General features: G+C 30.5%; 1 protein-coding gene and 1 long non-coding RNA gene across 2 annotated transcripts; one reads left to right on the top strand and one right to left on the bottom strand.

Annotated features, from left to right (window-relative positions):
• The first annotated feature begins 1,496 nt into the window (after positions 1 to 1,496).
• Positions 1,497 to 3,555, top strand: LOC105127129 (uncharacterized). The gene is made up of 2 exons (XR_842555.1): positions 1,497 to 1,791; positions 1,906 to 3,555. It is a non-coding gene; the product is annotated as an uncharacterized LOC105127129 (long non-coding RNA).
• A 155-nt stretch (positions 3,556 to 3,710) lies between these two features.
• LOC105127130 (protein Mpv17-like) lies at positions 3,711 to 6,757 on the bottom strand. The gene is made up of 3 exons (XM_011028276.1): positions 6,399 to 6,757; positions 4,421 to 4,512; positions 3,711 to 4,208 (listed from the first exon to the last, which is right to left on the bottom strand). The coding sequence occupies exons 1-3, from the start codon at positions 6,546 to 6,548 to the stop codon at positions 3,800 to 3,802; spliced, it is 651 nt and encodes a 216-aa protein (XP_011026578.1). The 5' UTR covers positions 6,549 to 6,757; the 3' UTR covers positions 3,711 to 3,799.
• Between the last annotated feature and the right edge of the window lie 6,800 nt (positions 6,758 to 13,557).

Here is a 13,557-nt window from a genome sequence, read left to right on the forward strand (position 1 = left end):
ATTATGATTTTTTATTTTCTGTAATATTGAAGTTCACTTAGGGATTGCTTGGTAATTTAAAATATATAAAAATTAATAAAACAAAACTCTATCGAATTTACAGTGGGGATCAATGATGTGTGTGTGTGTTATAATTTTTCTATGTATTCTTAATGATTAAAAAATCTGAACATGTCTTAAAAAAGGGGATGTTATATTTTTTTGTCTTTTCAAACTTTTTTGCATAGTTAAATGAAATATTTGCCATTAATACAACTAAAGGTTGTCTTCCAATGGCATTTTCATCTTTTTATTATGAGTTTTTCTTTTTTTATAATATTGAAGTTAACTTAAGGGTTGCTTGGTGATTTAAAAAATATAAAAATTATTAATAATAAAAAGTTTGATACAACGTCTGCATGTGAATACCTCTAAGCCTTTTTAATAATAGTTATAAAGTTGTTTGGTGACCAAACATCACCTTTTACATCGGTGTTTTAATTGTTTCAATGACCCTTTCATTCTGTTGTAGTGTGTGTGGTCAACATGTCTCGAGTTTTGTATTGGTGATTTTTTTTTTGTTTCTTTGCTCTTTCTTTCCATCTTGAATTTTCTGCCTCGCCTTTTAAAATTTTAAGTCAAACTAATTGTTTTCTCTTTTAGATTTAGTCCCTACTCTTTTCATTTTTATTTGTTTTATATGAATTAATTTATCAAATTTGATTTTTTTAATTTCATCTTTCTTTAATTTTTTCATGTGTCAAATTTGATGTCTATTTTTTTATTGCTATTTTGTTTTTGTTTGAGATAGTTTTTTAAATTGATTTTGTTTGTGATTTTTTCCACCTATATCTTTTTCCTTTTAAATTTGATCATTATTTTTTATTGCTATTTTTATTTTACTTTAGCAAGTTTTTGAATTTGATATTTTTCTCTAGTTTCATCATTCAACATTAAATTAGTTGAGAATTGAGTTTCATGATTGAGTTCAGATCTAGCAAATTATGAGTTTGGAAGATTAACTTAGTTCTAGAGATTCAATTGATTCTTGTTTTTTTTTTTTTTCAAACTCATGTATTTTTAATTTCATTCTTGAGCATTCATTTGATTTTAGATTGGGCTTTGTTATTTATTTTTATTTGTTATTTATTAAATTTTTTATTTTGAAAATAATTCTGATTATCTCGCCCTTTAATATTGAATTATTTAATAATTAAGCTTTATAGTTTTATTTAAATTTTTTTGCTGAGATTACCTTTATTTAACAAAAAGTTTGTTCATTGTCAATTTATTTATTATTATAGTGATTTTTAGTTGTGTTATTAAATTAGCCAAACTTATTAAATTAAGTTATCTCAATAACTTGTTTCTCAATTTTATTTTATTTTTTATTTAAAAAAAACGTACGTTGTCTTAACATTTTATTTTTACGTGGAAAATAAATTGGATCTGCTGAGACACTGCGCAGATAAGCAATCTGGCTACATATAATGGTCGTCATTTGAAACTAAAGCTTGAAATCCAATAGCGCAAAACTTTATCATTTGAAAAATCATATTACTTCTGAAAACACTGCTGGTTCGCGGATCATACCAAATTGGTTTTGCTTTCTTTGAAAAAATTTAGTGGGCGTCACTATTACTGCATTTCTTCCTCAACCTCAACACATGTAGCTACCTGGCTCTGCATTAAGTGGCAAGCTGACGGAAAAGTCAGACTTCTATTCCTGTGAAGTTGTGCTTTGGAGCTTATAACTGGGATCCACCTATCAGTACTACAGAATCAGTGATGAATGAGAGCCTGGTTGCCTGGGTGAGTTCCCTCTTCATGGTTTTTGAATCTATTTTTCAAGTTCTAGACATGCCTCTTAGTTACTTTATGCTTGAGACCTCGTCGAAACTCCGTCCCGCTTTATGGGCGTTACAGGCTAGGCCTCTACTCATCCAAGCTCTGGAAGATGGAAGTTTTGAAGCTCTTGTCGATCCATGACTGGGCACAAATTATAATAACAGTGAGATAGCTAGCATGGTTGCTTGTGCTGCTGCTTGTGTGCACCCTTCATCCTGGATCCGACCAAGAATGAGCCAGGCAACTCTTCTTAACTTTCCTTTGCTTTATCATGTCCAATATATCATAATTACACCTCCAGCCAACTAATAACGTGGTTCTGAGCATAAATTGCCTTCCTAAAGATTCAAGAAACTATACGAAAACCAAACAAAGAAAACTTATCGCAGATGACTTACCACTAAGTAATCATTACTTGGTTGTTATATGGAACTAAATGTTGCTGAGATTCTGTTTGATGGGTACTGAAAGAAGAAGCAAACATACTATGATGCTTCCAAAATGTTAGGAATTTGTTTTGAATCAAACAGATAGTTCGTGCTTTGTAAGGCGGAAAGTCCGCTGATGATGATCTCAAAGCAGGAATATTGAGGCCTCCACAGCATAATGCATGGTTCTTCAAGAAGTTCAAGTTGCAGTACCTACCAATACGAGGAGCATGAAGATTTTCAACATGGCCAGGGGCAGGAGGTAGGATGGCATCAATTGTTACACTGGAACCACCAACGAGTGTGAACCCAACCAGCTCAAGTAATGATGTTAGAGCTAAATTATTTGATTTTAATGACTGATGTAATGTCCATTTTTTTTGTTGATTCTTAAACTATCAAATTTGAGCCTCCTTTTTAGAAGACAGTCATGCTGATTCCATTGCTAAACATACAGCTTAGTAATGCCATGCATATATTGATTACTGTCATACATGTCCTTCACGAGCCTGGGCATGAACTATTACTGTTATACATGTCCTTCACGAGCCTGGGCATGAACTACTGGGAGAACAAGGCGGTGGTTCATGTACTGTGCAGCAAGACTCGACAGAGACATCAAAGTGCAACTGGCATTTCGCTAATGATGTGGGAAACCGCATTGTTTTTTTGTCAAATTACATTAAAACAAAAGAAAATGAAGAAGATCAAAATTGGCCATCTGCCCATGCAGCAGATCGTAAGAAGCTTTGGTCGACAACCTCTGTGCTGCTTCAGCTTTCACTCGTTCCATATAAGAACTAGTAGGCCGCCCTAAAACTAGTTGCACATACATCTGCTAATTCATTTGCACGTTCTTGAACAATATGTTTGGTGGTACATGGAAACTGCAATTTGCATAATGCTCTGCAAAACAGTGTCCTGTTGCATTGCGCATTCAATTGGTTTTGGCATAAACATTAATTACAACAGAATAAGAAGAAAAATGGAATGTGGGATATAATTAAGAGTGCCTCAAATACACTTTCGAGCAATGCTTCGTTTGGTACCTGGCATTTTCTTTGAAAGTTCAGACTCCAGAAACATGTTGGGAACAGAAATGAAAACCCATTTCACCCAAAAAATTAAACTGGATAGTCATGTTTTCCATAATTTGCAAATGTTAATTTACTGAAGATCCCAGCACCAGGGAAGCCACGAAAATTGAACCTATCAACTTCAGTTTCTAAAGATATCATCTGAGACGTAGTTAAATCTCAAACAACTAACCAAAAAAGACTTGATGACATCTTCATTTTTTAGGGGGGGGGGGGGGGGGGGGGGAAAAAATCAAATAGTGTTGGGAAACAATCAATACAAAGTTCCTTGTATTTGAAGCAAGGAAAAAGAGTAATTCTATGACTTTTCTAGATTTCTCCCATAAAAAATAGAAGTTGCCAATTCAGCCTTCTTTGATTTTTTCCAGTTTCTAACCTTGTTCCCTTACCTGTGTATGCACTATGATTACCATGGCCCGGAATGAAACATTAAGTTGAGACAGTAAATCATCCACCTGTATCTTTTTTCTCCATGCCAGACAGAAGAGATATTAACCATTGCTTCCAAGGAGCATCCTCTTGCTGCTCAAGCCACGATAGAAAACAACTATCTAACAAGCAGAAGAAGTTGACGTACAAAAGTTGATACCTCACTGGTACAAATCGGAAATTTCCAACTTGAACAATTGGCCAAATACCTCCTTCCAAAATAAGAGCTGGTACAAAGTCCCTCTTCAAATCTTCCTTGATTTGAGGAACACTCTTTCCAGATGCAAAACCCATGTAAGAGAAAAATACAAGCAGATCCAGTGGTCCAAAGATAATACCATCAAGTGCTACTTTAGCACCAACAAACCGCAAGGAATTTGGATGCAGTAAAACTCGTGACCTTATAAATTGGTCTAAACTTTCATACCTGCAACAGTTTAACAAGAAACAAATGAAATATGACCTGCACACCTCTGTATAAGAGTACCACTTGCAATTCCATCAATTAAAAATCATTTGATCCTGGTAGTGGAGTGCTAACTCCACGATCCATGATTTTCAAAATAAGTTTTTCAAAAAATATTTTCCATTCAATTTCAAAAATAAAATGTATGGATGAAAATGACAGAAAACACTCACCAGAAGTGGCCAACAGGTCCAACAAATGCAAAACCAAACAAGCTCGTGGTCGTTACTCGTTTCCAATTGATCTTTAATTCTTTCTTCTCTTCCTGACATGTGAAATAGAAATCAATTAACAGTGAAGTAGTGGAAATAACTTTCAAGGGCTCCACAAGCTTCTCTTTTCTTATAAATAAAAGTTTAGCATTGCAAACACTTTCCAGCATGGCAAATCACTAGCTTCTATTCAACACGTTCTTTTAATCCCAGAACAATCAAGTTTGCCATTTGTATAAAATCATATGCAATTCAAGGATCAGGTTTACCAAAAGCTGCATATTCAATAATGCAGAATTATCATTAATAGCAAATTCAGAAGAGGGCAAAATCAAGCAATCAACATACAATAGGATGATACAACACAAGACCCAAATAACAGAAAACAAGCAGAAATTTGGAGTGCTAGGATTAAACCATGTGGTGGAGCCACCTCCAATAGCCAGGTAAATGGAGATTGAAATACCCAGATTTCAGTTCAAAGACACGCAGTTTGAGACATTATTAAGCAATTTTTGTCCTTCAGTAAACACTTCATCAAACACAAAAGAACTGTCCAGATCAGATTAAATAATGTGATCCCCCTGAATGCCAAATTGCTACTAATTCCATTGATGGTAAACATCACGATGTCACCACCCAAGGACCACTAAAGGGTGCAGCTATGAGGGGTGGCTACTTTGTCAATGACCATGAGTGAATCAAAGATGATGAAGAAAGACTGAAGATTCCAGTGTACTCTTTGCAAGGAACCTATTTATGAAACCATTTATGAAGAACATGTTGGGGTTCTACAGTTTCACACAACAAGCACACCATGGTGAGACAATTTAAGAAAACATTTACAAAGAGCATGAAGGCAATGAAATTGTTAAGCTATCAATTTCTAATAATAAGAACAATAACTTGTTACATGGGATTCCAAGGAGTAACCAGATGATATAGTCAAGATCCACTTGTATTGATTTAAAATGAGTATGAAGATGATGAAGAACAAGAGTAATATCTCCTCTGAGCACTTGCGAGTTGCTCACCATGGGACACCATCAAAGAAACTAGTCAGTAGTGCTGGCTAATCTACTGAGAAGGTCTGAGAATCAAATCCAACATACATGTCGATTTGCTTGTAGAATATATAACCTGGAGTTGTAAGAGGCTGTTCCTCTGTAGCTCAAATAGAAGTACTACAAGTATGTCAATATAAAGGATTTGAACATCCTCCATCCAGCAAAATGCTCACCACAGTTCAAGAGCATATATCATAATCTAAACTTAGATAGAGATGATAATGATTATGATGATAGTATATCCTTCATCATTACTCGAAGCAAACTAGATGATGCTGATTCTGTGCTTTCTCAAACATTCGAAAACAGTCGTTCCCCAGCATAACTCTTTAACAAATGAATAATAAAACAAGGTGGCTTCATCTTCAATAAAAATGAATCTATCATGTTCTAGATTGTAATGGTAAACATGAAAGAAAAGTTCAATCATGGACATCAACAGAAAACATATTGGAAACCCTTTTTCCCTTGGAATCACAAGAGGAACTGGTTGATTTCAGGGGTTTCACCTGAATGAGGAACTAATTTATTTCTCAAAAACCAAAAATGCAAATGCCAAATCAATAGACAACATTTTCATGTATTACATCCCATATAAAAGGTGAGATTTATAGTCTATCCTCATTTTATTCAACTGATGAAGTACAATAAACAGATAAAAGAAACAAAAAAACAAAATGGCACATACCCATTTGCCTCAAACATTAAATACAACCATACACACATAGAGAAAAACCATATAGAATGACAAAAACTTGAGAAATACTCATTTTCCAAAACTAAACGCAAAGTGCCAGATAGACAAAATATAACAAAAAACCATCATATAAAAAATGGGATTTTCTTGAATGATAGGTCATGCTTGTAAGTACCTTAATTTGACGATATTTCTCGGCTGTATAGTGAGATATGGACTGTGCAGCTATATCACCAAAACCCCAGATCACTCCTGAGCTAATCATCTGTGTCTTGACTGGATGCACAGCCAAGCAATTCTGGTACCATTTCCACAACTTCAACATATCTCCCTATGTATTTTCTTTTAGAGAGATTTTTTTATTAAAAAAAGGATTTCTTCTACAAGTGAATAGTCAAAAGGGTTTCTTTTTAATCTAATTTTTAGCTATAAAATTGGATGCGCTCCTCATTCTCTTGTTTTTCTTTCCCGAGATCTCCGGGAAAATTAGGATTACCCTATTTTCCGGGAAGGGACAAAAATGACCTAGTTCCTGCATTATGTGGTTGTACTAGTGTCCTGGTGGACTGCCACTACCTGGGAAACGCCTATGTTGTGGAAAGCTGTACCTTTTAATTTGGCCAAGGGCTGTATGGGCTTTTCATATTGCTGTGGTAGGAACTTGGTTGGGTTGGGTTTAGGCATCCAATTTAATTTGAACTAATTGATACTTAGCCAACCTGGATGAACCCGAAACCCCACTCAAATCTAACTGAAAATATATAGCTATATTATATTCATCCATTCAATTTTTTAATATATATCTAATACTTTAGGGAAAACATTATGCATGTACTATGTTCCTGGCCCCGTTATACTATGGATCACATTACATATATAAAGTATTTACACTATAAAAGGTGTTGTTTTTACAATTTCTAGTTAAAAAATATTGTTGAGGAATTATCTTTTTTATTTTCTATATTAAAAGTTGTTGAATTAAATTGCAAATCATTTTAAAAAGATATTAAGTCTGACTTAGCGATCATATTCAATATTATTGGATTCAGTTTTCAGTTATACCTAGCAATGCTATTAAGTTTGGTTGGATTGCCAGATATTTTCAATATTATATTTTTATCTAGTTAGATTTTTTTTTTGAATCTCTTATTTAATATTTTTTTATATATAGTAAAGAGAGAAAAATTTGATGAAACTTTTTTTTACCTCCAACAAGGCTTAATGACATTGGATCCTATTGTCCAGCTGGATCAAATAGCGTTGAGTCATGCTTTCAGTAGGATTCAATAGTGTTAAGTCCTGCTGACTGTGGACATAGACTCATTGTAATGTTAACCACACTATAAATATAAAGTGTTTGTACTACGGACGACACTATAGTACTAGGAGATGTTGTTTTTTGTGTTTTTTAGTTAAAAAATACTATTGAGTTTGGCTTGGTAGAATCCAACAATATTGGAACCTATTTCCCAGTAAAACCTAATTGTTTGGGGTCCTACGACCTGGCAGAACTCAATAGTGTTGGATCCGACTATCTTGCCAAAACCATTAGCTTTTGAACTTCTTAGTTGTCATGTCAATATTATTAGGTTTAGCTTTGTTGTCAGATCCCATACTATTTTGAGTCTAACTTAATCCCTATGTCTAAGACACTTAATATATTTTCTATATCTGTTATATTTTTTTAATTTCTATACATAGAGCACATATTTTACTAATTAAAGTTTAGATAAGTTGTGCTTAATACTCAAATATTGATAAATATACTACATTATGGATGGATATTGATTTGATAATATCTTATAAAAGGTGTAAACAAACTAACTTTTAAGAAAATATTGGAAATTAATTTAGGATCTGATGAGAGGATGTCAAAGAAACATGAAGCATTATTAATATATTTTGTTTGAAATATTTTTATAAATAGTTTCAGAACAATATTCTAAAATTTATAATGCTTTCATGCATTTCAGATTCCACATGCTAAATTATGAAAGCTGAATTATTAGATAGGGGACATTTTAAGTTAAATACAGACATTTTGGGTGGATCTTATAAAACTTAATCTGTCACCTAAAGAGCATTTTGAATTAATCTAGTCATGAAAATTATATTTGTGTATGTTGTGTAATTTATCTTAGTTATATAAAGATAAAACATAAGCCATTTTGATTGGTATTAAAATTATAATAATTACAATTACATTTTTAAAAAATAAAACAAAACTAATTTTTACCCTAATTCTAAAAAAAAAAACCCTATGAATAACACTATATATTCTATATCTTTTTATCTTTAAATTTTTTATTTGTTATTGAATTCTTGCACTTTATGTGTTGCATCTATTTATATAATATATTGTTTTTATTTGCATTTTATCATATATGTGAAGTCTTCAAAGCATTGTGTCTGTAAATTAAACATTTATGAGATTAATAATTTATTATTGAAAAAACTCATGATAACAAGAACCAAAATTAAAAAAATAAAATTAGACATTTCAATTTTTAATATTTAAGAGGCATGAAAAGCTATAGTTCGTCCGTGAAGTTTCAAGGTATTTGATCCTTATTATTTGAGGATTTTATATTTAGATTATAAATTTTATTTTGTTTGCATTTTCATCCATATATGTTGAGAAATAAGAGAGAAAGTTATTAAAAAAAAAGAGAGAGAGAAAATATTTAGTCAATCACATTCTACTAATAAAAAAGACTAATTTTAATATTAATATGTTTGTCTTAAAGTATGAAGTTCAACGGAGGAGATTGGAATTTTCATCTTATAATAAAAAAATAATTTGTTTTTTTTACTCATTTCATGATATTTTGCATTTAACATGTGTTTATTTTAGTTGTTATGATCTTTTTATAGGTGTTTTTAGTTAAGAATAAGTTCAAAAATAAATTTCTAAGATCTAAGAATGAAACCCTAAATTGATGGTTGAAATTTAAATTAAATAAAGACATGTTTGTTTTATTAAAAAATTTGAATAGATAATATGTGAACTTGATTTTTTTTTTTTAAAGGGGTCATTACCAATCCTTATAGGCCCAAAAAAAAAGGGGTCATTACCAATCCTTATAGGCCCAACATCTAATCTCTTTTTAATTATATTTCTATAATTTTCTATTTAAAATCAATATGAATGATATAATTAAAATGATATTTAAAACATTATCCAAATTTTCTAAATTTTTAAAATAAGATTATATTTTTTATAATAATATTTTACAATTACTTTGTGAATTTTTATATATGAACCTAATATAAAGATTTTATAAAACAAAATATGCTCATGGATATTAAATGAGAATAAGATATATATATATTTTTTTTTATTGTAAATACTTTTAGATTAATTATTCTTTTATTTTACAAAAAAAAATTATAATAATATTTATTTTTCTCTCTTATTGCATACAAATTATCGAGTCATGATTTTTCTATTTTTTTTAATTAAAGCTTGCTTTTCTAATTATGATAAGTTTCTATTAAGAAAAAAGACTCTCATAAAATAAAACATATTTTCCTAAAAAAATAAATAAATGAACAAGGAAATGAAGTTTTGATAAAGAGATGCATTTTATACTCCTTAATTCAAACTATTTATGTTTTATAAATATTTATTTTAATATATTTTAATTCTTTATTAAAAAAACTTGATACATATAAAAAAATATGTTTTTTATAAAAAATATATATTAATAAAAATTAAAAATTCACCTAATAAAATATATTTTTTAGAGAATTTAAATCTTTATGTTTTTAGCAAATATTTATTTACATTATAACATAACTAAATAAAAATTAATTTATATCACATGTCCAAAAACTAGCATAAAAACTATTTAAGGTTCAAATACAGTCTAGCTTGATTTAACTAATTTATAAAAATTTATATTTTTGCTTGACTCCGCTTGATATTAGCTCAAGGATTAAAATTGTAATAAGTTAGTTAATAGCATGTAAAAAAATTAGTTGGACCTAAAATAGATAGCCCAACCTAGTCTAATTTTAGGTCAGTTAAACCTTCTCTTAAATTGGCTTAAAAAGATTAATTTTAATCACACTCAAATTTTGTTTTAAACTAGCTCAATTAAGGATTACATATAAAATAAATTAAGAAGTTACTATATAGAGAGAAACTCAAGCAAGAAAAAATAGAAATACATGTAGGTGTGAAAGTCGAGGTAAAAAAAAAGAGAAAAGAAAAAGGAAAAGAAAGAAGAAGAAACGAGCCACCAAAGTTATATTTTGCGTTTACTATATACATGCATCACACCACTAAAAAAGCTCTTACCAAGATGACTCAAATGACATTGAAAGTTATTATTAGAGCTTCAACCACGCTGTACACACCACTAAAAAACAATGCATTTCTTTGATACTATTAGGTGTGATACATATTTTATATATAAAAAATTTTCTCCTTTTATTTTGGTATTTGATTCTCTAATAACTCTTTAATTTAGTACTGAACCAACATAACTTAACCCTCTCTAATCCTTGTTTAATCTATCATCATCCTGAACTCAATTGAGGGTGAAAAAGATTAAAAAAAGAAAAGAAAAGAAAGAAAAGGTTATAACCAAACCTTATACCTAACCTAATAGAGGGAAGAGAAGAGAATGAGAGTGGAGAAAAAGCTAGGATAAACCTGACCTAACTAGAACTACACCTAGCCTAATTAAAGGTGGAGAAGTGAAAAGGAGGAGGAAAAAATTCTAGGGTCAACCAGAACAAGCCTAATTGAGCCCTCATATAAGCTAGCCTAACTAAAGCTTTCTTTAAGTAAGCCTAACTTGACTCTTATACAAATATTGTTGCTTGTACTAGCTACCATCTTTAGCCAATAATTGTCTCTCTTAAATTGTCTTAAACTAATCTTTACATTAATGAGTATATCTAAATTTAACTTTGTGCCAAGTCTCTTGACTTAACTAATTTTTTTACCAATAACTATCATAATACTGACTCTGCATCAACTCTCCTAACCTGACCATCGTTTTAACCAATTACTTACTCTTAACCACCACTTTTTTTTTTTATTAATGACTATTGTAATCATGAATTTGCATCAACTCTTTTGACTTGATTATCTTTTTCACCAATTACTTACTCTCAAACACCAATTTTTTTACCACTGACTATCTTAATCATGAATTCACATCAACTCGCTTGACCTAACCATCATTTTCACTAATGACCTTCTTTTAAACATCAAAATACCCACTAATAACAAGTGTGGCACACCAACTAATATCTTAACTTTTTAAGAAAACATATATTTATTATCATTTCTTCACACAAACTAATAAGCTTATGTGACATGAGATATCTATAAATACCTTAGGTCAATAGGTAAAAGGATGGATTAGAACAAGTTAAAAAAAGATCAGTTGACCCCATTACTCTTTTGTTCCACACACATTCTCAATACACAAACATTTCACATCTCCTACATTTACAAACTTAAATTTTAGAGGATCCTCTATTTTGATAAAGAACTTGTTTTGTATTATTCACTAGCCTAGAAACACAACTATTAAGAGCCCAAACGTATTCTGAAGTTTTTTCGTGATGACATAGTTATCAATAATAGCTTATTGTTGGATTGCATAATCTCTATTTAAGAAAAAAATTTAAAAATCTAAACAAGATATAATACATATACATAAAGCAATCTTCAACATGTTTTGTATTTAAAGATTCCTTTGGTGTTCCCTATTTATGATATATAAAAAAATAAAAAGAATTCTAATCATTTGGATTTGGCCCAAACAAGTAGGAATTTTCTCTCTCTTATTTTTCCTTTTTCCCTTACCATATCCATAAATATCCAAGCCTGAAAATGATAAGAAAACTAGTTGTTAACATAAAAAAAGGAATATATAAATTCTAATAATTCAGTATAAATATTCCTACGATATCTCTTTTTATTAATTGACCTGATGGTGAAAAAAGTAATCGCCTAACATAAGAAAACAAGTCCTACTAATTAATCAACACGGTAGATAAGTGCTACTCTCTTCAAGCTAATCAGGATCTTTTCTCAAGTGAGCTACTCTTTTTTTTCTGTTGACCTTTAAGTCATATATCAATATTTTATGTATTTTGATAATAACAATTTAATAATATGTTTGGATAAAATTAAGTTTACACAACTTTATATGAAGATCATATCAACAAGCATGATATATTGAATGTAGAGATCAATCAATGAGTCTAAGTTACAAAGTAAGTAAAGACTTAGTTTTAAAGTGTTTATTTAATGCCTAAATGCTAATCTTTATATTATAATTGATAGCACAAATTAAAACAAATGCATACACTTTACTTTGCATATATATAAAAAAGATTGATAAAACGATCTTAAGAATTCACCATGATTAAAACTAATAAATTTGAAATTTTATATGAACTGGTTGATCGTTTAGTGATACTAAATAAACTGATCGATCACTTGTTCATATGTGATGAACACCTGAGAATTTAAAGGAACTAGTCGATTGATTGGCTAGACTAATTTGAACTAGTCGATTGTTTGAGTTGTTAAAGGAACAATAACAACTATAAATGACTAGTTTTTGCTAGAAAGACACATACACATGCACAAAGAGCTTGTTTAATTGCATAATTTAGTATAAAAATTGAATATATATCATACACAAGTATTTTAAGAGCAAAAACAACTTCAAATCATCAATCTTACATTATACTCATATTTGTGCATTAAAATCTTCATATTATTGAACAAGAGTATAAATATTGTCGTACATATATGGCGTCGCGACAATCATTAACTCTCATATGTGTTGCATCTATCTGAAAAATATGAAGGGACAAGGAATTCTTATCTTTTATCAGTGAAAAGATGGAATGAGAGTTGCAACCTAGTATTTTGGTAACTAGAAACTATAACTGGTCTTAGAGATTGGGTACGGGGACTGGTTATGTAAAGGCAAGGTATTAACACCCCAAATACGCCTTACCTAAGGTAAGTTACATTGTTTTATTATCTGATATATGCTAAGCTTTTATTGTATTTCTATTTGTTGGTTTGCCATGCTAAGGTTTTATTGTATTTCTATTTGTTGGTTTGCCTGTCACGACCAGAATCCCGGATCCATGACCGGCACATAGGCAAGGTTCCCCTCCAAGGTTCCATACCTATGCGAACCCAAACTTACACACAAACTTATCCTAACTCAATCAGAGTTCAACGCAGCATTAATAACAAAATCAACTTCATAATATAATTGAATTGTCTTAATACAAGAGTTAATATAATTTCATAGTTTTGGAGCACTAATTAGACATAAAGGAAAATG

This window comes from Populus euphratica, unplaced genomic scaffold, assembly GCF_000495115.2.
Source record: "Populus euphratica unplaced genomic scaffold, PopEup_1.0 scaffold50.1, whole genome shotgun sequence".
NCBI lineage: Eukaryota > Viridiplantae > Streptophyta > Magnoliopsida > Malpighiales > Salicaceae > Populus > Populus euphratica.